Source organism: Chaetodon trifascialis, chromosome 8 (genome assembly GCF_039877785.1).
Source record: "Chaetodon trifascialis isolate fChaTrf1 chromosome 8, fChaTrf1.hap1, whole genome shotgun sequence".
NCBI classification, from domain to species: Eukaryota; Metazoa; Chordata; class Actinopteri; order Chaetodontiformes; family Chaetodontidae; genus Chaetodon; species Chaetodon trifascialis.
Genome location: NC_092063.1, coordinates 3397239 through 3421306, shown reverse-complemented (window position 1 = coordinate 3421306; position 24068 = coordinate 3397239). Strand labels below are relative to the sequence as shown.

The 24068-nt window shown below is 43.6% G+C and overlaps 1 protein-coding gene across 1 annotated transcript; it reads left to right on the top strand.

Annotated features, from left to right (window-relative positions):
* Positions 1-8880: 8880 nt before the first annotated feature.
* On the top strand, positions 8881-24031 carry ada (adenosine deaminase). Its single transcript, XM_070968800.1, has 11 exons — positions 8881-9149; positions 12619-12680; positions 13719-13841; positions 15737-15880; positions 15975-16090; positions 17721-17845; positions 20826-20897; positions 21457-21558; positions 21768-21835; positions 21942-22071; positions 23188-24031. The coding sequence occupies exons 1-11, from the start codon at positions 9006-9008 to the stop codon at positions 23290-23292; spliced, it is 1191 nt and encodes a 396-aa protein (XP_070824901.1). The 5' UTR covers positions 8881-9005; the 3' UTR covers positions 23293-24031.
* The last annotated feature ends 37 nt before the right edge of the window (positions 24032-24068 follow it).

The following is a 24068-nucleotide window of genomic DNA, read 5'->3' as shown; positions in this document are numbered from 1 at the left end:
GGAACAGTCAGAAATAGCAGGCAGCGTTCAAGCTTTGCAGCCTCGAGTCAGGAAGCACGTGTGGGTTGTACTCTGTTCATGATGTTGATGCACTGACTCATTATTCCAGTAAGGACTTTGGAGAAGTAATGTCGGGCATCACTGGATCACCACCACACCCCGAGGAGGTCACAGACAGAGCTGTCCTAATCCACCCAAAAAACAATAAACGCTCAAACTGCACCGTTTCTCCTTCTTTGTCTGTCTACTTCAAGACCTCGGCTTCCTCTTACAACATTTCTTTAAATGTCAGCACTGGAGATGATGTTGTCTTTTGGCTCTGGCAGACCCAAAGGTCCTCTGAAGGGACTTGTGGTTTTTGTTATGTATGAATCTTGGCAGTAGTCTGAAAAGTGAAATGAGTGCAGCTTTAAACAACTCTGGCATATAATTTTTACTAGTGAGGAAAAAGACAAGAGGAAGGGGCGAACATTTAAACAGATGGAAAATCTGTCTAACATTTACATAACAAAATGAACAGCAGCAAAAGTACTCTGACCACTACGACGGCCAGGCGTTTCCTCTGAAATCACTCTTGTGAAACTGCAGAGGAAATACTACAGGTGCACGGCCGTTAGATGATGTAATATACAATTTTAATTGTAATGAGCGGCCTAATTATATCCAAAACAACAAACGCAGACATGTTTTAAATCTGCCTAACCACTCAACAGAGACTAAATACAGTCATTACCTGCATTCCTCACACCAAAGTCTGAACATGTCTAGACTTTTACTAAACTAGAACTGCATCGAAAACCACAAAATGGCAACTTGCAAAAGAAAGGTAGTGTTCTCAAGAAGTGATTGTGTCCTTTGTCCATGTGCATATCACTGCCATTTATATGGCTGTTGAGAAGTGGTCCAGATGTAAGCAGCTATAGGAGACACACACTCATAGCCAGGGCTCCTCAGCATGCATAACTCCAGCCACAGCCCTAATGTTTTCCCTAATATTACACCTTAAATTCCAGGCATTCCAGCTCGATGTGTGAAAATCCCACAGTGTTGCCACAGGAACACCAACAGCCGACGATCAGGACGTCGTCCTGACCAGAGGTCACCTCCTGACGCAGACGGGGTTGAGGTCACTGCCGTGTCTACAGCGACAAAAGAAAAGCACAGATCGTCCAGACACTCATTCGCACCTCCTCATCGTCACAGCTGCACTGACAGATGTTATCAGCAAAGGTAGGAACGACTGTCTGCACGACATCGCACGCTGCATCAAAAGCCAGAGAATGCTGCTCTGATGACAACTTCCTGTGCAGCTTCGCTCTCAAATGATGGTGCTGAAAAGGGGTTTGGCAGGTACAACATGTGCAGCAATAATAGGAGGAAGAATCTCTGAATTTCTTCCTCATCTGGGTTTTCTTTAGGGTCGCCACTTTGGTCCAGGCTGAAAAAACTCAACAGCTATTGGATGAATTGTCATGAAATGATGTGCAGACCTTCAGTCCCCAGAGGACGAATGCTCCTTCATTGTCCTCCGGTGCCTTCATGAGGTTGACACTGAGGATGAATCCATACAGACTGTAGTGAGCCCCCAACTTTTCATCTAGCAAACATATCAGCATCTCCTCCATGCATTTTGTACTGATTCATGGCTCCCACCCTGACTTTTCCTATAGCGCCACCATGAGGTTGCATGCTGTAAAGTGAAATATCTGAACAGCTTTTGGATGGATTATGAACTTTGGCCATCCATTAACTTGTTTTTTTTAAGTGAAGTTTTAATCTGTCCTTTGTTTATTACCAAATATCTTCAAAACTAATAACATTCACACCAGCCCCAGCAGCTGGACTTTGTGTTTAGCTAATGTTAGCATGCTAATGCACTACACACATGGTGAACGTGCTAAACATGCTATCTGCTTAACATGAGCCCAGTAGCATTGTCATTGTGAGCACGTTAGCATGATGATGTTAGCATTTAGCTGAGTAGCACCTCATGGAGCCACTGGTGGCTGTCGATTCTTTGTCTTGTCTTTCCTTTATTGCTTGACTGTCCCCTGACACATTGGCTGCAATACTGCGCTAACAAAACCCTTGACGTGCATATTGCTATCTCATCATTCTCCCACTTGTGTAAACTTTGTTCAGGAGGTGTTTGTGGAAAGCTGAAATAGCCTCCTGAATTCATTGACACACCTAAACCAACAACACATCCATTTCTAGCTTCAGTTACTAAAAATAAACGAGAACAAATAAATAAGCAACAAGGATTCAATTCATGAGGGCAGCGACTTCCTAGCATGGCACACAGTGTCAATATTTTTAGCTGGGATTGTACACTAACTTCAGGTACAGGACAGATATATTCTGCTGCAGACACATTAAACATAGGAACCCCACTCAGGATTGTTTTCATCACGCTCGCCCCTGCTGGTCGACTTAATGAAGTCATGACAGACACATTCACGCTGTACTGGAAACCATAATTCTGGGCTGTGCACACATGTGATGGGGTTCTTCTGAGAGTAAAAGCATGTGACACACGGCCGAGGGAATGTTAGAGGAATGTTTTACCTCATTTAGAAATAATTCAGTTCATGTTTGCCTGATTTATTAGTTTAATCTGCCTTCTGGGAAGAATAACAGACCTAATTCTTCTGATGTTACTAACAAGGTGGATCATTCTAATCCATTTCCTGAGACAACGCTAATAACGTTGTGAGTACAGCTCAGTGTCAGAGTGTCAGAGACGACCACAGCTGTGAGATTAACAGAGCCTGGACGCACCGCAGAGCTCCACGGCTGAATTACAGTTACAGGTTCAGTGATGGCATGGCGAAGTGTCAGAGTAGACAGGATGTGTTGTTGCTTTCTCAGTAATTTGGAGACAATCTACGAGCAATTACTCTCATTTCTCACACTGTTTGCAGATTTCCTTTAGATCAGTGTCTGGGAATGATTTTACAGGCGTGCTGTGTTTCCAGGTGTAATTGGAGCTCTAATGGTGACCTGACTTGACTTACAGATCTGGTTTGCTGCCATCAGTGTGTTATTATCCTAAATTCAGAAAGGCGAGGATCAGCTGACCCAAACATTTCTTCATCTTCATCACTCTGACACTTCCTCTCCCCCCTATTGTAGAATGAGCATGTCAACAGTGTAGCTGGTCAAGGCGGAGCTCCTCTGAAGTGTTTTAACGCACAGTTGAGTATTTTAACCTATAACATTTTTCATAAGCTCGTGTTTTATTATGTACAGTAACACTTTATTGTCTAGCTCATAGATCAAATATATGTAGAATTTCTGCATACAATTACATTTGTGTTTTGTAAACCAGTTATTTAATGATTACCGACTATTCTTAAGAACGAGTACTTGGCTATTTTCCATTAGTGGTCAGCTGAAATAGATGAGACCTGCTAACCTGTTTTATGTCTGATATGTTATTCTGGATGATGAGCAGGTGTGTGACATTGATAAAGTTCATAAATGTAACATGGAAATGTTGGTTTTGTTTTCCTGGACTGATTATTTTATAGCTCAGGGTTTTTCTTTGAGCAGGGAGGCATACGACTGTCCTGTAAGACATGACGAGGGTTCACACCGGGCTGTTCAATATGGGCAAAGAGACCTCTAGTGGCCAACTCAGGAAGCGACTTTCATCAAAGCAGTCTGAACTCAGCCGTGACCACTGCTCCACACTCACATGGTGAGACTCAGCGTTACCTCTTTGCTTTTTTTTTATAATCTCTCAATGTATACGATATGTTTTCATCTCACAGCCAATTAATGCTTGATGTGTCTGCTGTATTGATGATATCTCTCGAACATCAACTGACATAATTGACAGTTTTGCTTCACAAGTCTGTGGAACTGGTTTTATCTTAATCTGGTCTTCATGTGACCCTTTGGACCTTAGTCACTAACATTTTGATGACATGCCCTGAAAACAAAGGTGTAACTACTAACATTCATAACGAGAGCGTCGCATTCAGGTGAGCCAGTAACAGGTAAATGCTACTGTGAACGTCAGTGTACTGTGACGACTGACTGCTGGGGTGGGGAACCTCCGGCCTCGGGGTCGTATACGGCCTGCAAGACAGTCTGATCTGGCCCACGACGCAATTCATAAGTACAAAAAAGCAGTCACTTTTTTTCAGCGATAAAGAAAATTACACAAAACAGCACTTTGCTGTTTAATGTGAAATCATTGAGCTGCACAGCAACGACCTGCTGCTGAGAGCAGTTCTGTTCAAAACTGACCCTGAAAAAGAGTGACTGACCCAAACCTGGAAAACCAGCTGTGAGCATCATCATCATCATCATCATCACTAGCATCTGACATCAGCCAAAGAGAAGCAGTAGCAGCCATCACAGAGGTTAGTGTGATATATGTGTAATTTACTATGGCACCACAATTTGAGCCAGGGGGGCCAAGGCCACCCTGATACAACCCCCCCACTGAAATGGCCCTTGATGGGAAAAATGTCCCCCACCTGTGACTCACTGTGATACTGACAGGGCCCCATCCACTGTGTGTGTCATTAATTTCTACTTTAACCTTGGTGAAATTTTTGAGAATAATAATATCATTTTATGTGCTCAAATGTGCTCTTGTCAAGGTTTTTATATCAAGTGCGTGCATGTAACGTGCTCGGCAGTTCCCCTCAGCTCTGCAGACCTTAAACTCATGGCCGCTGTCAGCTTTACAGCTTTGATTCACCCTCATCAGCGTCGTTTTGAGCCGCAGCAGGCAGCTGTTTGACCCCAACATTAACCCAAAAGTTAGCGACTGGCTGGTGAATTTAGTGGAGCAATTACAGTCGCATATTTCCATCAGAAGTTGGTTCACAAGCTTACTAACACGTTTAAAAGCTGATCGTCCATCAGTGTTGTTTGCACTGTGTTGTGTTGCCCTCAAGTGGACAAACCCATCACTGCATGTTTAAATGTGACCCAACAAAAACAGAGTGCACTGTTTTATAACGATTTTATATTAAATGACAGAGCAGTTGTCATTTCTCTAAATGGGAATGTAACCAAATATAAGCCACTCGTTAAGGCTTCAGAGTGAATGACATTAGAAGTCTTTACCAGTGGATTCATAACATGATCAAGTCTGAGATGTTTGAACCTGCTGCTGAATTACAGAGTGGAGTTTGACTTTGGCACAGATCAGAGGGATGATCACCACGACAGTCATGCCGTCAGTAATAAGCACTAACTTTGCTCCATGGCAGTTTAATATCATCAACAGCTGAACAATCTTACTCGGCCTTTAAGGTTTTGGAGGTCAAGCAGCTCCTCTGTTGCGTTCAAGTACTTTTCAACTCCTCTAAAAAAAATCAGTAACTGAGCAGTCACATGCATTGGTGCTTTCATCGTAAGCTGACGTGAAAAATATTCAAATTCATTTGCAGTTGCCATTGCAGGACTTGGCTGGTGGGGGTCGCAGCATGGGTCACACAGCCAGGCAGAGCTATAAGGTGCTGCTGCCACCATGTGGTGAAAAGAGACATTGCATTTTGAACCAGTGTGATTTCCATACTGTCTTTGACAGTGCTGGTGGGCCATAAACAATACATTTTAAGACAGAAAAAATGTTTAACAACATCCGTCCGTCCAACCCCCCCCCCCCCCTTTTTTTTTGGTAAAGGTAAGGTGTTTTTCCTTTTATTATTCAAACTATGTACTGTGGAAAAACCCGAATGAGCTGGACAGACGATGGAGATAGAGTAAAGACATCTTGGTGTCATGTTAAACAGGGCCTCATGACTCATTTGTTTATTAGCTGAACATTGTGCATGTCCTAAGAACGCACTGCAATTAGAAGGGTGTTCACATCTGTAGGCTTGTGTGAACACAGCTGTGACTTGTGAAGGTGGGAACATCTGTAGGGCATTTTGTGAAATCGTGATGCAAATGGAAAAATCCACCAGAGGAGACACTCGGGCTCTCCCTCCATCACACAGAAGCCACTTTGTGCCGCTCGGATGTGACAGAGGTTGAAAGGCTCAGTGCAGCGTTTGAGAGCTGCAGAGAAATTGATGCTGGGCTGCAGATGAAAGGACAAACACAGCTTTGATCTGATGGAGGATGAAAAGAGAGCATGTTTTATTGGCTGAGCCTGAACCTGGGCCTCAGACAGGACAGGACAGGACAGGACAGGACAGGACAGGACAGGACAGGACAGGACAGGACAGGACAGGACAGGACAGGACAGGACAGGACAGGACAGGATCAGACAGATAGATAATTAGTAAATGTTTGTTCCTTGTAAAGCATTTTATTCATGTCTCACAGCCACCTGCTGGACATTTTCAATAGGAAGGCCTGGTGAAAAGTTCTATCCTGGATCAGAATCTCAGCTTTATGGACTCCTCCATCATGTCCAGAAGTTACTAATTTACACATTATCTGTACAAAAACTCCAGGGAGTCACTTCACACAACCAGGATAAAGGACAGTATAAACAGCATGTTAATTAGTAAGCTGTTGATGAGCTGGTAGCTGGATTGTGTATCTGTTATGCTAAGCTCAGCTATCAGCTGCTGGATGTAGCTTCACATTTGGCTTCAGAACATTAGAGCGGCTTCGCTCTCATCATCTAAGCATCAAAAAGAAAGTCCTTTTCCTTTAATGTTGCCGCGTGTTCAGTATGCTTTCCAACAATCTGGGGAAAGCCCTTTCCTGTTCTTGACATAACAAGGCAAAGTCCACAGAGGAGTGATTGTCTGAGTTGTGTAAGATCCCTGAGCTCGAGCACAGGTAACACCTCCGGTATGAACTCAAACAGACCGCGAGCCGGAGCTCAGTGTGGCCGCTAAATGAAAAGATCTCATGTCTGTACACTGAATATGAAGCTACAGCCAAGAGACATTAGCTTAGCTTAGCATAAAGACTGGAAACAGTAGAAAAAGGTAGCCTGGCTCTGTCCAAAGGTAAAAAAGGTAATTATGTTGCTTCCCACTTTCCGTGTCTTGGTGTGCTTTTGGCCTTCTAGGACAAAGACTGTAGATGTCGTCTTACTTCTTGAAGCAGAGTAGAAAGTAAACAGCGAGTCTTAACCTTAGGAGGAGCTGTTTTTGTCTCTGACCTCTCTTTGGACTGCTGTTACCATTCAGAAAAGAGCCTCTCCAGGATGTTTGTGTGCATCTGTGTCTTATTCACTCAGATTTGGTTTCACAATATGTGAGGTGGTGCGCTTCTGCTGCCACACAGCTCTCGTTTCACAACTTCTGATTTCTCAAATGCTGTCAAAGTCTCGGTTTTATCCGCGTATAAAAAACTACAAGCACAAGTGAAACCAAGTCTGTCAGATAAGAACACACATATCTGTCAAGCGTTTGTGCACAGTCTCCCTTATCTTTATTAGGGCGATTAGAAAAACTAAATCTGCACTGTTTAAACACTAATGAGCAGCTAATGGGTGCTTGTTTGTGCAAAGGACAAAATAGAGGAGACGTAGCCAGAGAGGAAAAGTTATTTTCTTTGCAAAACCAGAGCGATTTTAAGTGAACTGAACGACTGGCAGCAAGAAGACCTCAGCAGAGACCGATATGACCTATATGACCTATATTAAATGACTGAGTGTGACCGCTTCTCAGACTGATCCTTTTAGAGTAATAGCGGACTGCTGATAAGATATTAAGATATAAAGGGACTCTTTCAGCTCGCTGGGACACTCGGAGGCGCTCAAAACATCTCTTAAGATCTCCAAGAGACGCCACAAACACAACACTGAGAGGAGTCACTGCAGCTGTTTGTCTGTGTTGGAATAAAATTGTGCCAAAGGTTCAGTCTGTCAGCAAACAACAGACATCTGGGCAGCGGAAGTGGAAGAGCAACACACACACACACACACACACACACACACACACACACACACACACACACACGCACACACGCACGCACGCAAGGCAATGATGCTGATGGGCTCAGTTTCAGGAGAAGACAAATCTGCTGCACAAAGAATGAATACCAGAAGTTTGATAGTTTAACTGTTTGGAGCTGCTGCGTCTGTAGAATAAAAACCAGAGTAAGTCGCTGTTACATTACCTCTATGGCTGCAGATAATGTTTTCATTAATAATTCGTTATTTTCTCCTCACCTCGTACAGGATGGAACCAGAAAAAATAATTCAAATGAATACTCACTTGTAAAAACGGTTGTTCAGTCAATTTTCTGCCCACTGACTAATTGATTATTGGACTAATAGTTGCAGATCCATCCTTGTGTTTAGGGATCGAGAGGTCAAACTCCCTGTTCGAGCTCTTATAAACAAATACAATATATCATTTATGAACATCTGTTGTATTTTACAGCTGTGGTCCAAACGGAGGTGATGCATCATTTTCTACACTGGTCATCAGTTAAATATCATGTGCATATAAGCATTTCTCATAAAATGAAAGTCATGAAGCGTTAATGTGATAAACTGGTGTGAAGTATGTTTTTGGGCTGTTGAACGGGATTAAAGTCAACGTTTCCTCCAGCTTTTAGAATTCAGTCAGCATTTCTTCAAAACACCAGCGCATCCTTTGAGGAGGAGATTTGAGCTTTTCAGAGGACAGGAAGACAAAATTCGGAGGACAGGAGGCGTTCAGGGGCTTCTGGGTAATCAGGAACGACCGTAAACGTGTCTGTGAAACCTCCACGCTGTCACTTCAGGCCCGTTTCCACATTCCTCTCAGTCCTTCCAGAATGAGAGTCATTTCTCGCAGCCCGCCTGCAGACTGCTTCACATCAACGCTGCACTTTTCTTCATTGTGTAACGGTTTGACATAATCAATTAGCCCGGCGGTAAAGCTCTCATCACATGGGTGCAAAGCTGCTGCCATACGGGGCCGTTAATCCTTCCACCTACTGTCGGACTCATGCGTTAATGCACGGCGAAGCGCACAGCCTGCTGCTCTGTGCGGCCGTGCAGCGCGACCTCTCACTTTGTTGCACAGGAAGAGCACTTGGCGGTGCTTTTTGCCGTTGGGCGAACAAAGGCGTGTCCCGGAGTCATGCATATAATAGCCAGACGAGCTGCGATAGGCTTTGGCTCCCCAGTCCTCAGCTCCCTGTGCATCAGCAGACTCACCGGCAGCCGCAGGCTCTGTACGATGGCCGAGCTTTCCTCTGAACAAGCGGCATTCAACAAGCCGAAGGTACGTTATGAGCCGGCACAACGCGGTATGAACATTAATGATTGAAATGGAAAGGTGCTGAATTATTAACGGGGGCACCTTTTCCTGGTTTTACGCACGTTGGCAGTGTGGAAACAGTGAGACTTGGGGGAGTCCCAGTGACAAGAAGAAGAATGGGGGAAAATATAAAGCAAGATTTCAAGTGTAAGAATAAAAAGTATTATTAGGCTCCTGTTATTTAGGCCCTGCCGCTGTCAGTGTGCAGTAACACGATGAGGAACATTTCTGTCGCCGGACGTCTGACATGTGGCCACCCGGCTTTAGACAGGACCTAACGCTGCATCGCTGATATGACTGAGAAGAGCTTTGATAGAACCTTTTTTAAAGTTCCTCACGCTGCCATAGAACAAAGACATTAAGCTGAATTGTGAGCTTGAACTCTGCTTTTTAACAGCTTGTCTTGCAGGCGAGTCAGCGCATTAATGCGTAATTGTGGCATGAAGGGATCACCTTTAACTCATGTGACTGAGCTTCTCACTGCAAGACAAACTCTTATTTTTCCTCAATGTCTCCGTGGCCGTTGTTTTATTTGCTAGTAGAGACGCCTGACTTGCATAGCAAAGGCTTAAAGTGAAACGCACCTGTAACTGTCTGATGGCTTGACATGCACACCAGGCTCACAGGCATGAAATGAAGACTCACCAGCGCCCTTTGGAGCCTCTGTGCGCCTGCTCTGCCGGTAGCTGACGGCTGATAAGAGGACAAGAAATGAGTCAGTGACAGACAAGTGGAAAGACACACACACCCACAGAGACACACTCATGGAGACACACACAGATAGGGGCTCAGTGTGAATGTGTGTGTGCTGGCGAGAGATCGTGAACTGTAGAAGGAGGAGCTCTGGGAGTGCCGGCTGCCTGCAGAGATAAACTCATTAAATATTAATTTGCTGTGCTAGAATTGATACCTCTCCTGGGGTTATTGTCTGTTGCAGCAACCTTCACCCGTTCACCATCTCTGCTTCATATATGCTGACATCAGTCCAGCAGCTGCAGGGTTATTACACCGTGTGCTCATGTGGAGCTCTCCATCAGTTTAATTACTGTTTAACATCCTGATTGTTTCCTGAATTAAGCGAGCAATTCATGGCACATGTGCAGCATCATGGAGCTAATCACTGAACATTTCAATTAACCACATACACTTACCTGTGCTTGAGGTTTGCTTTTACACAAACGCAGCTACATGTCATTTCTCATATGCAGCTCATCGAGAATGATATTTTCTTGCATTGTGTCCATTTTGGATTTGATATTTTTGCTGCTTTGCACTAGAACTGCTGCACAGCAATTTACCTCAATATAAATAAAGTTATCTTAAAAAATTAAATAGTGAAAAATACCCTACCCAATCTATAAGAAGATACAAAAATAAAACAATTCAGTTTACAGCCATGTAAAACAGAACAGCTGCAACTGCTCTCAGGTGAGAAACTGTGCTAATGGCAAGTAGGGACTTGAATAAAAAGCTGAATCTGATGCAAGATCGAATGTTTCATTGAATGAGTCACGACTGAAATTCAGCACCGTGCTTCTCACTCACTTGACGCACACTTCCTGTATTTTATGGTTTCACTAAATTGTGTAACAGTACCCATCTGTGGGTCACCAGCCACAGATCGTTAGATGTTATTCTGCATGCTGTGTTCACTTGCAGTCAACCTGAGGCTGTTGCACAATAACAAAGTGCTGCTTTGCTGATGTGCAGATTCAGATTTCTTTATAAAAATTTGTAAATTCCACTGACTTGCGTAAGCTATCAAAATGTACTAACTGCAGCAACTTCTGTGCATCCTGAACTGGACCGGTTTGACCAGCTGTTCTCCGTCTGCGATGAGCTCTGATGCTCCAGTATCGCTGACAAACCGGGCTTTTAGGAGAGAAAATAGACGTAAATAAAAGTGGCACTCAAACACTCGCAGCAGTAAATGTTACCTCTTGTTGTAAACATTCGGGTGGAAACATCTGATCCCAGGATCTTTGTGTTCTTTGTCACAGATGGACGCAGCTTTACATGCTTTTACTGTAGAAGTAGGTGATGAGGGAGCAGAATCAGGCCTGCAGCCAACCTTTATTTTCATTATCTTATAGCGGTTATTTGACCAGATCCTCATTTTAAACACATACTGTTTATGTTTTTACTGCACAGTTTGAAATCCAAACTAACTCCAAAAGTACACTGGACGAGGATTTTGTGTCTTAAAGTGAACTTCAGTCAGGAGTGTACTCTGAATGATTTTTCTTCAGGTTTGACATAAAACTCATGAAGCCTGCGAATGCTGAAGCTGTTGTTATTCAGGACATTTGACCAAAGAAGGTTCACAGTAACACTGAGCTGAATCTGTGTAGAACAGAAGAAGTGAAGCTAAAAGCAGCCAAACAGAGGACATTTACTTCTATTGTGACTGTTATAAATTGAAAATATGGAGCATTTTGCTCCAGAAAATCCTCTCAGAATGACCTTCACCATATTTCCAAATCCATCCTTGAACAGATGTTTCCTGTTCTCTTCTCTGGGATGAAGCTCAGCTGTGATCATGAGCTCATCAGCTGTTTTCTTACATTTAATGGATCCAACAGTTTTATGACATTTCAACATTTTCAACATTGAATTATGCTTTTGCATTATTTCTATATTAATTATTCCTGTATAACTTTATGATACTGACGCTGAAGTTAATAAACATCTTCAGGTTTCAGTTATTTATCAGGAGTTACACACTCAAAAGTTCAGATTAGTCGATCATCAATATAGTTGCCAACTAATTTGTCTTGATTGATGGATTAATTGACCGATGATTTCAGCTCTAGTTCACACACTGGCAGAAAATAGTGTATTTATGGAAGATCCCATTGCTCATAGTTAGAAGCTGGTTGATAAAATCAGGTTTGAAGGCTTTTGAGGAAGCAGCACAAAGCACAGACAGCTGCAGAATAAATCTAGAATAAATGATGACATGAGAAATGATTAAACTGGAAAATGTGAAAATCCAAACTGCTTCTTTTGCTGCACATTAGGAGTTTTAATTTAGGGCTGATTTTCTTCTTAATCTTCAGAAACGAGGATTAAATGTCTGAAACTTTCATCTCATTCTCCCCCTGACTGATGAGCGTCGTTTAGGCCTCATTTGTCTGAAGGATGCATGATTTATCTGTGTCATCTGCCGGAATAAATCACGGCTCTCGGTGCTTGAAGGGGACACGACCCTTCTCTGGCACCCGTGGCCTTTTCCCCATGCGTTGCCCAGTCATGCGTTCTGCATTCACGATGGGCTGCAGCCAAAGCATTGAACTTCAACACCTCCGCCAGCGCCAGTTCTCCCCCTCCTCTGACACACAGTCAGACTCAGATACATGGCCATCTGTTTGAGATTAATCACTTTTGATTGACTGATTAATTATTTATTATGGTGTATGTTCCTCATCCACAGGTTGAGCTACATGTGCACCTCGATGGGGCCATCAGGGTGCAGACCATCCTCGACGTTGCCAAGTAAGTTTGTTTACTCTGCATTTAATTAGAATCCTTCAGTATTGACTTTAGACTTGTGTTTGTGCTGAGATTCAGGTACATGTTTACACAGTTAACAGCGCGTCATGGTTCCTTATTACATGTAACACCACATGTTATCAGCTGACGTCCTAGCAGCAAACACATCGTCTGGTCGTGTTTCTGTCCACCTGATGAGTGAAAGTCCAATATTCACTCTGTCTTACTGTCCATTAACTCCTTAACGCTGCACTACTCTCACCAGATCGTTGCTTCGCTAAACACAGCTTCCTGCTAGCTTGACGCGCCACGTGGTTTGTTAGAACCAGAACCATCTGCAAAGGGCTGGTACGTTCAAAACATACCTGGCAAGTGATTGGATGAACCATGGCTAAGTTCAACCAACCAGATCAAAGAACCGAAAGACATAGAAGGAGAGCGAAACTGATGTAACTGACGCTTTAGCAGCATCTACGCTAACCTCTTTAAGAGCTGCCATTGTTGTTTTTGGGCAGTGCGGCTGTCGTCACACCTGAGCTAGGCCTGTAGGATTCTGATTGGTCCAGACCACTGTGGTTCGTCCATTGCATGATCTCCTGGTGGTGCAAGTGAACCAAAAAATTAAAGTTGTGGACCATAAAACCAAAACAATGAGCTGAAAGGTGCTAAAATGCTCTGCAGAGCCTGGTGATAACTCCTCACTATGAGCGACTCCTTTTATCTTATTGGTAATGTAGAAATAGAGATAAAAACAGCTTTAACTCTTAAATATTGTCATCAGACTCCGACCTCAATAGGTTACAATAATCCTGGCATAGTTTGAGGGCTCCTTTTATTCATTTTGTCATTAATAACTCAGTTGTCAAACCAGCGGCTCAGACCTCAACACGTCACACAAACAGCAGCATTCTGCTCTTTTCTTTTCAGGGAGCAGAGCAGGTAAACTGGATCGAACATTTTGGGTTTGAATGAAACAAAGCACTGGTTTGAATTTCAACGCTGTCCCTGAACGGCCTCTTTTTCTTCCTCTCCTCCGTCCAGGAGACGCGGCATCCCTCTGCCAGCAAACACCGTGGAGGAGATGACGCAGATTATTATCCTGGAAGAGCCCGCCACCCTCACCAAGTTCCTGGGCAAGTTCGCAGAGTACATGCACGTGGTGGCGTAAGTGCTGACATGTCGCCTTTTAATGCTTCAGAACATGATTACCAAAGGTGTTTTCTTGCCGGGTGGGTGTCGGGAGTGCAAAGAGCAACACAGGAGTGATGAAAAGTCAGGGTCCACCTCATTAGTGTCGCAGGAATGTCACTTCAGTGAGGGTCAAAGTCCGGTCACGCAGTTTGTTATCACACATATGCAGTTAAGTTATACAATCGTGATGCATTCAAAGTCTCTTGAAGGCAGAGTGTGCAGTATAGCTTGTGGCTGGTGGCAGTGGGATGTACCACAGTCTAACTCTGTAGCGCGTTGGTGGGGGAGTTGATTTTAAATGCCAGACATGCAGAACGGGAACACATCACTTTCCAGATCAAGTGTCACCTTGGCTACCAAACTAAGAGGAGAGTAAATTTGCTCAGGGACCCTTTCCGGTGTCACTTGCTCTTATATTTAGCCCTGCAGTGACAGGGCTGAACTGTTAATAAAAGCCCAAATACAGTCTTTCAGACACTCAACAGCCGTGAAAGCCTTCAACAATGACGGTCTGTAGTGGCTGGGCTGCAGCGCGCAGTTGTGCTGAATGGACCCTTCTGTATCAAGGCTCTTGAAAGCCTTGTTGGCAGTATGGCTTCAACAACACAGGGAACCTGCTAGCTGAGTTCAGATCATGCAGAATTGTTGTATGAGCGGTGATGTGGTGTTTGGGGGCGATGAGAGGAGAACAACAGGCATTCAGACCTGTGCATTCACTCCCAGTGTAAATGCTGGAAGCAGTGTTGTTGTCCGTCACGTGACGCGAGGCGGCAAGTGCGCAGCCGAGTCTAAAGGAGAGAGAAAATATGAAGCTCTAATATTTTCACAACACGGCTGCGTACTGGCCTGCAGCACAGCCATACAGGCAGGACACACAGCAGGCTGCAGGAGTCCAGTTTTTAATGAAAATTAATCTGAAGCGTCACTTCATAAATAAGTGAGGCCCGCCCTAGCATTATTAATACTTTAATTCAATCTTTAATTAATCCCTTGGAGTTAGCTGAAGGGCTGCAACTGCAGATACTTTTCATTATAAGCTAATGTGCTGATAGATTTCTTGACTTTATGTTAAACTAACCAGACGGTGACAACTTCAGGTCCAACCAACACTCTAAAATTCAGATTTACTGTCATGTAAGACAGTAAGACAAATCTCAACATTTGCAAAGATAAAGTAAGAAAATGTTAATGCAAATGTTGATTCTCTAATTAAGTGAGAAATCATTGCAGCTCTATTTGGTTTTTACACACATGGTTCTGCAAAGATTTGTGGGTTAACAGAGGAAGGATGAATCATGAAGAGTTTGTGTTCAGACCAACACCTGAGGGCATCAATAGGCTGAACGTCAACAGTAAACACATTGCTTTTAAATTCACCAACTAGTGGAAAAAGCATATTTATATTTCACAGTTTACTTCACAGTGCTTCTGCTCCGTGCTACGGTTTCTTAAAAGTGATGTGTTGATCCTACAAGCTGAGCTCTGAGACAAGACTGTTATGGCCAAACACACCTTCATGACTCACTCACGCTTTGTGCTTTCGGTTGAATTTAATAATGGAATTAAAAGCTGGAACATCTCTGCTCTCCCAAAAAGTCACACCACCCTCCCTTCAGCAATAATTGTCAGACAGATAATTTTCTTTCACTCCTCTAAATCCTAAAGTGTATATGGAAAATAATTTAAAATAAATAACATCTGGTTAATAATAAATCTAATGAAGCCTATAAGTCGACCATCAATATTAATATATGTTGCATGTAAATTAGAGTTATTGGGATTAAATCAATCTGTGAAACTTACATTTTGAAAGCGTCATAGTGTAAATGGATGCCATTCACTTTGTGTTTTTCTTTGTTGCTTTTCAGTGGAGACAGAGAGGCCATAAAGAGGATAGCCTATGAGTTTGTGGAGGACAAAGCCAAGGAGGGAGTGATTTATGTTGAGGTCAGATACAGCCCACATTTCCTGGCTAACTCTAAAGTGGATCCCATACCATGGAACCAGAAAGAGTGAGTCTTTATTTGAATAGCTGCAGCCTTTGGTGAAACCTGTGTTATGCTTTCAAATATTAAGTTTGGCTCACTGCGTGTTTTCTTCACTCAGAGGCGACCTGAGCCCGGACGAGGTGGTGCACCTGGTTAACGAGGGCCTCAGAGAGGGGGAGAGGGCCTTCAATATCAAAGCCAGGTCCATTCTATGCTGCATGCGCCACATGCCAAGTAATGAACTGTTCATGCTTCTGTCTGCCCAAACAGCCTTGTGAGATAAGGCTCCTTGTTGTGTTGTCTTCTGTGTGTGAGTCGAAGCTCCGCCTTGGTTATTCTTGTTCGATAATGACGAGGGACACCGCAGACAGACAGGAGAGCTTATACATACCGTCGCTATCCAGTGAAAACCATGTACCTTCAAATTAATTTCATTTTAGATGTTTCAAGTGTTTTTTTCTTGACTTTTTCAGGCCAAAAAAAAACATTTAACAACACTGAGTCTACAGCCATGTTAGCAGCTCTGTGAGGCCGTACGTAGGCACAATGGTGCTTTGAGCTAAATGCTAACACCGGCATGCTAACATGCTCATTATGACAATGCTAACTTCTGATTAAGCAGGTATAATTTTTGCCGTGTTCATCCTCCATGTTGAAAGGGTAATACAAGCATGTTTTATCTGTCCAGCAGGTGTGAAACCAGCTGCAACCCAAACGAACCCTTTAAAACACCAAAGTCACACAATAACACAAATTTGTGAGGCAGCGGGAGAACAGCAACTCCCGCGGTCTGCGTGCTAAAATTAATGTTTTTGTCAAAGGAGTCTGGTGGCTTTGAAGAGAGTGATAACGGCCTCAGTTCCCCTTTGGAAAGAGCTGTCTGTGGGGACCCTTTCGTTGCAGCCTGTTTCACAGCTGCTGGCTGAAGCCATCTATTGGACCAGTTCCAAAACTTTGTCTAACTTTAAGTCCTTTAGATCCCGAAATATGTGAAAATAGGGCCCAGGCTTAAAAATACCACAGTTACCCTTCAACATCTGGTAATTTCCCCTTAACACAAAGCAGAGCTGAGGCAGATTGGAAAGTCATTCGTTTTGCATGTATTTGGTCATAAAACAAACTACCGTACAAATTACACCTTTGACCTGATGATGGCGCGAGATGAAGAGTCGGGGATTACCGCAGTCATTTGTTTACATCCTGTAGGGGCCATGAATGTGTGTACAAACTTTCATGACAATCTATTCAAGAGTTGTTGAGACATTTCAGTCTGGACTGAGGCGGAGCACCAACGACCGACAGACTGATTTTCAGACCGATATAAAAAATGCGTCATCATGAAGCTGAAACCAGCACTGTTTTCTGATGATGTTTTGGAGATTCGTGGTTTTCACAGGACAGTACTGTGTGCTATATTAGAACTATTAGTAGTAGTTGGAGTAGTACTGGTATTTCCAATAACAGCAGCTGTGCTGTGTGTAAGCTGTACCAGTAACTGTCCTAACGAGCAGACTCGTATCAGCAGCAGCAGCGACTGAACTGATAAGTCTGCTCCGATCTCCTCATGCAGCTGTTTCCTGTCTAACCCAACAGCCAAATGCAATTTATATCTGACATTCTGTATTTTACGCCGCATACTTCCTGAGCGCATTCAGGAAATCTGATTTTCTCATTAAAGATGAGAAAATGAAGGTCTACTTCAGGAAAACATGGTGTCCTGTCAGCTGTAGAATAACTGTTTGTTTTATTCTGTACACGCTGTCCTGCACCATCGCATTTCATCTACACATCGTCTGCATGCGTGTGTGAGTGTGTGAGCGCAACCAAACCGTGTTGTAATGTATGCGTGTTTTAAATTCTCCAGGCTGGTCCATGGATGTCGTGCAGCTGTGTAAGAAATATTGCCACGAGGGAGTGGTCGCCATTGATCTGGCTGGTGATGAGTCACTCAACTGTGAAACCAATCCACAACACAGGGAAGCCTACGAGGTGAGCGTGTCGGGCCGTTAGCATAATCATGAGGGAATTAAAAAGGTGGAGGCTTTGTACTGTTTTATGTCCTTTAATTACAGCCACACATACACCTGCAATAACCTGTCCTGCAACATCAGCGCTAAGTGAAACAGTCTTACACAGTTTAACAAGCGGTGTGATTACTGTAGGGGAGCTGCAGATACAGATGTACACTGCTTACCTTGGCACTAAAGTGAGCCACAGTGAGCTAAATTTTTATTTATAACGTACTGCATCATTTTGAGGTTGTACAAGGATTTCAGTCCAGATTCCACCTCATGTTCCCACAGCTGCAGACTGAAATATGGCAGCAGTTTATCGCACCAGCGACTTTCAGGAATCCTTGGAAAGAATTTGAAGCTCTGTGTTATAACTGCAGAGAGGAGGCTGTTCTGTGAGCCATGCTAACAGCTTTGGCTCCAGGGATGGCAACGGTCCAGACTGAAATATCCAAATTTTGGATGGATAATTTTGTACAGACATTCATGGTCCCCAGAGGATGACGTCTGATCATTTTAATCAATCACCAGCAGCAGGTCAAAGTTATTGTTTATCTAGTAAAATATCCACTAAAGTTTCAGCTTTATGACCTCTTTTCATCTCGCAACAAATTTTAAATGTGTCCACTACTTTGGTTTATGACTCAATACCTGCAAGACTGAAGACATTCCCATCAGTCTCAGCTATACTTGATTTTGTGCTAATTAGTAAATGTTAGCATGCTAACATGCTAAATGATGGGGAACATGGTAAAGTTTTACACCTGCTCTGCATCAGCATTGTGGTGCATGCATGTCAGCATCATGGCTGTGGTTAGCATGTGAAAGCTAGCATTTAGCACTCAAGCCTCACAGAGCCACTAGCATGTTTTAGCCGCGGTAGCAGCTTGGCTATGTCTGTCCATCGATCACTTTTGTCCAGACTGAAATATGACAGCTATTGGATGGATTTCCATAAAATTTGGTTCATTTATAATCTCCAAAAAATGCACACTAATGACTTAGTGAGCCCCTGATTTTCCTCTAGCGCCACCATGAGGTTGACATTTGAGTAAAATGTGTTAAAAACTTTTGGTTCATGACCAAATACCTGCAAAACTGCAGCCTGATCAGCTCTGTGTTTAGTGCTAATTAACAGACTATTAGCATGCTAACATGCTAGACTAATATGTTGAACATAGTAAACATTATACCGGCATAACAGCATGTTGGCCTTGTTGTTGTCTCTCAGTCTTGTTTATACATGTTTTATGTAACATGTTCAGTGTTGTCAGGTTGATAAAAAAGCCCTAATATTATCTTAATAAACCGTACAAAGGAATACAGGCACAGTGAAACCCAACACCGTCCAGTCTGGAAACACTGGTCATGATGCCATTTCCTAGACTTGATATGAAGGCACTGGGGGCTTGTTTGGACCTGACACCTTAATACAACTGTCAGGTAATGCAGGTGTGCTCTCTGTTACCATGGAGATGTACCTGTCGTCATCGTGGCGACAGGTTTAGGCCAGTTTTACTTTTCTGCATGGATTCTTTGTCCCTGTCAGAGAAACGTCTCTATCTGTAACCAGTGCAGTATGAGAGTAAAGCTTTTCACTCCACTTCCCCCGAAGCTCAGAGGCTCCTCAGAAAAATCCAATTTGTTTTTTTTTACCCAGTATTTATTGATTAATTCAGAGAATAGCACAGTACGTAATCAGTTTTGCCAGTCAGAGCATAATGAATGTGGCGGATTAATCAGTTAAAACACTACAGCTCTGGACGTTACCTGAAATTAATTACCTGCAGGGACGCAGGATGGGTGGAGACGACTGACGGAGGGCAGGTCGTAATATTTCAGCTCATATGTTTTAGAAATTCTACAGTTAAATGAAATGTGATGGCAGCTAACTGTCCTCATAGACTTCTTATTCTGGGTTATTTGCTTTGGTATTGTGTTCTACACAGTCCTGTTTTATGAAAGTGTATTTTAGTCATTTATATTTTGAGTTTCAGATGACTCTGCTAGCTCCCGCTAGTCCTGAGGTTTGTCACCACGGTCAGAGCTGATGTGTGAGTGTGAGAGCCCTCCAATCAGGATGCATTGATGCACTAACAGTGCTGAATCTGATGCTTCACACTCACTCATACCTGAGACAGCAAACATGCCAGTTTGCATATGAGTGGCTTCCAACAGAGTGTGAATACGATGGTTTAACGCCACACCTTAGATGAATTGATTAGATTTTGGTGGTCAGAGGTCAAAGGTCAATGTCACTGCGGCCTCGCGTCAGTCCCATTCTCGTGAACGCGATGTCTCAGGGAATTTCTTCAAATTTGGCACAAACATTCACTTGGACTTAAGTCAAAAGTCTAAAGGTCGAAGGTCGGTTGGCGGAGGCATGCATGAAGGTAATTCTAGTTTTCTGTTTTGTTTTTCCTTGTGTGACATTGGGATTTGGTTGGCTTTACTATGATGAACTGCAGCACATTATGCAGAGATGTGCAGAGGCTCTGAAATCCCGTCGAGCTGAATCAATATCGATGGAAGAAATGTGATTCAATTATTAACGAGAGGCAGAACTCACAGAGCAGAGTCCACATTAATAATATCGAGGGTTATCTTCTTAGCCACATGACCTCCAGATACACACATGCAGAGTAAGCAAGGCCACAGCTGCTGTGTCCAAGGTTTAGAAAGCAGAGAGGAGATGAAACCAGCAGGATGTCTGTATGCAGACATGCAGAAAAAATATCCATTGGATTCTTTGTTTGACTGTGTGTCCAGTGGAGAACGTTTTCATCCACAGCACGTCGCATCTTTTTGCCTCTGAAACCAAGCACGTCTGCACAGATTCCCATCTAAATGATAGAAGATGCCTCAGTAGACGCTGCAGTGTCGTCCAGATGTGAAAGCCAGGTGTTTGGCTGCGCTGTCTGGTTGCTGATGTGCTCCTTGATTGATTTTGTCGGCAGGAAGCGGTGCGCTGTGGGGTCCACAGGACGGTTCACGCAGGCGAGGTGGGGCCGCCGTCTGTTGTGAAGGAGGTAAGCTGCTCAACAATAACCTGAGACATTTTTCAGAGGGGTGTTGGCGTCATCGGAGAACTCATTGTCAGTGTGCAGCTCGTGGAACTTGTCACAGCAAGTTCAAGTGCAAAACAAAACAAGTGCAAACAATACTAATGAGCAAACCGGCTACTGGAGGCAGAGATCCAGAAGAAACCAGAAGAACAGAGTTTTATGTTTGTTGTTGAAGGTCAGTGGAAGGGCAGATTGGGAGAGGCTTTAAATCGAAGTGGACGACAACGAAAGCTCTCATACAAATGCATAATGTACAGATGCACATACTGCAAACCGTCTCCAGCTGCCGTGTCTCAAAACCTCCAGTGTAAAACTGGAGTACGTCTCAGCGGACGGTGGCAGCCGTAAGTGAAAGCTCTCTAAGGAAGCCATCCTTCAAAGTGACAGTCCAGCTATGCCACAGCAGTTGCAAGCGTGCCTCCAGAAATAGCCTGCAGATTCTGCTGACATGGACCACATGGAGGATTTTTTTGGAGTTTATAACCTCTTGCATCCACCCTCTGACCCCTGTCTTATATTTTAGGCTGTAGAAGTGCTGAAAGCTGAACGGGTTGGACATGGTTACAGAACCCTGGAAGACCAGGTCCTTTACAAGAAACTGCTGGCTCAGAAAATGCACTTCGAGGTAAGGAAGCCTCCAGTTTTCGCCCTTTTCACGCTGTTGATTTTGGTCGCTGCAGATAGGAAGTAGGTAATCATAGCGGTGCAGCTGACTGACACAGTTTCAGTACAGTGATACGCTGACCCCTAGTGGAGCCTGAAGTATCACAGCTGGAAGATAGAACACTGCAGTGTCCAGGTGTCTCAGAGCTGCCTGTGCTGTTCTGATCGCAGGTGTGTCCGATCTCCAGTAAGCTGACAGGTGCCTGCGACCCGGACTTCACCAAGCATCCCGTCGTCACGTGAGCGCCCTTTATTTTACATGATAGTCTGGTAATTTACCTGCATTAAAGCAGCTTTGGGGACTTAATTCTCATTTGCTTGGATTTCATCGTTTCCTTTGTGCAGGTTCAGGAAGGACAAAGCGAACTACTCCCTGAATACAGATGATCCTCTGATCTTCAACTCCAACCTGGACCTCGACTACAGCACCGCGCTCAAATACATGGGATTCACCGAGGAGGAGTTCAAACGACTGGTGAGATCAAATGCATGAATAATTACAGCCGTGGTCCACAGGATAAAGGCGGTTGGATATGGTTTGAAATGATAGCATGGGGTGTAGACGCCCGGTGCATAGCAATGCCTTTCCCAGCTGAGGCTGGAACAAAAGCTTGCATAACTGAGGCGCTCCGCTGCACACTGAAAAGCCTCAAATCCTTTGAGTAAAGACGATTTAAACAGCCCGTGAAGAAAGTTTGCCCATGGATTGAGTTTGCATTAAGTTAAGAAATAATAGTTGACATTTTGGAAAATACACCAATTTGTTTTCCTGCCAAGAGTTTGATTAGAAGGTCAACACCAGTCATATCTGTTCAGCAGATGAGAAGCTACATCCTGCAGCGGGTTAGTGAAACGAGAAGGAAACCGCTCATCTAGCTTCACTCAAAGCTAACAAAATATGGCCACCAGCGCCTCGAAAGCTAACTAATCACCACGTTACTGTATATGTTCGTGGTATTTGACTTTGACTATGACCATTTCCTGTCCGGGAGCAGTGACTTCCTGGAGTCTGGACATCACCGTCAGCAGTGACTAGCAGTTTTCTCGTGTTTCCACTCTTTATGCTAAGCTAAGCTAAGCTGAAATACGAATCACCTCACTGACAAATTATTTTGTTCTGTCGAGTTCAGAGATTCGTAGTCACTGACAGTGTGGTTCCCTAAAGACAACGTAGTACCGTTCAAAGGCATCTCAGTAGGTCTAACGGTAATTATGAATCATTTAATGCGTTTTAACAAGGGAGTAACTTCCTGTGATTCACCGCTGACATCAAGGCGCTCAGTCACCAGTTTTTTTGCTTCTTTCCAGGAAACCTTCCTCATTCCTGACATTAAATTACAAAGAAAAGCTCTGTCACTGCTATATGAACGTATTAACTCATCATCCATCGGAAAATGACCGTCAGTAAACACTTCACAGCTCAGAGCTTTCAGAAAATTTCCACTTCCGAGGCTGTGAATCCCACCAGATGCCTGTGCAGTCTCACCACCAGATGCCACTAAAGCCCACATCCTGGTCCTTCAAACGAGAACTCATTCACTACCAGGAAACACACTAAATGCGCATCTTACTGACTTCTTGTATGTTACAGAACATCAGTTCCGCAGAGTCGTGCTTCCTGCCTGAGAAGGAGAAGAGAGAGCTCCTCCACAGACTGTACGAGGCCTACGGGATGCTGCAGAGCACTGCCTTTTAAACCTGACGAGGACGTCTGAGGAGGAAACTAACCCAGGGACAACCGCTCTGAATCTCCCACCTGACACATTGGAATGTCTTTTTCCTCATTTGTAACCAGACGTAAACCAATAGAAACACACATCAAACATGCTGTTTCTCATATGGCTGCTGCCTTCACGTCACATCATCTGGTTTTATCAGTATTCATCATCGTATCGTTCTTCATCGTACTTAGACACTTTAAACACTTTAGTTTGCCGCTCCAGAGGATTCACGGTGCTCTGCGAGGCGCAAAAATATGAGCGCGCAGGTGTTGATGAAGTAGATTTTGTTATATGAAAAACTCTAGATACTATCTTGTGTTTACATTCTGTCATAAAGAGAATCAGGGAAGCTCTCCATGCACAATGACTCCGTTACCTTTAACACTTCTCCAGCCTGTAAGGGAAGAAAAGGGATCTGTTGTTCATCTCTGTCATTGCTTAAACATTATGGTGTCTTTGCTTGAAAGGGTTAAGAACTTACTACCTGTGGGGAAAATCTGGTTGACTGTCAGTATCCGTCGTCTGGTTTGAGGCTGAAGTGAGGGAATCCAGTGTCAGTGCGTTTGACTCTTCACACATGAAACTGCAGGTGAAACAGCTCGATACCAAAACTATAGTCTTACTCTTCACCACTAGGTGGCACTATACTGCCACCGACATGGACAAACCACAGCAGACTTGATGTGGATTTGCATTTCATAATCTCACTCTCCATTCTTTTGATGTATGTATTTATTTAAAATATTTTTTT

What these genes read in the sequence shown, in the direction of transcription:
- ada (XM_070968800.1), top strand. Translation starts at nt 9,006, where the DNA reads ATGCATATAATAGCCAGACGAGCTGCGATAGGCTTTGGCTCCCCAGTC. An exon ending in CGGCATTCAACAAGCCGAAG is followed by an intron (nt 9,150 to 12,618) that starts GTACGTTATGAG and finishes CCTCATCCACAG; the next exon opens with GTTGAGCTACATGTGCACCT. An exon ending in ACCATCCTCGACGTTGCCAA is followed by an intron (nt 12,681 to 13,718) that starts GTAAGTTTGTTT and finishes TCCTCCGTCCAG; the next exon opens with GAGACGCGGCATCCCTCTGC.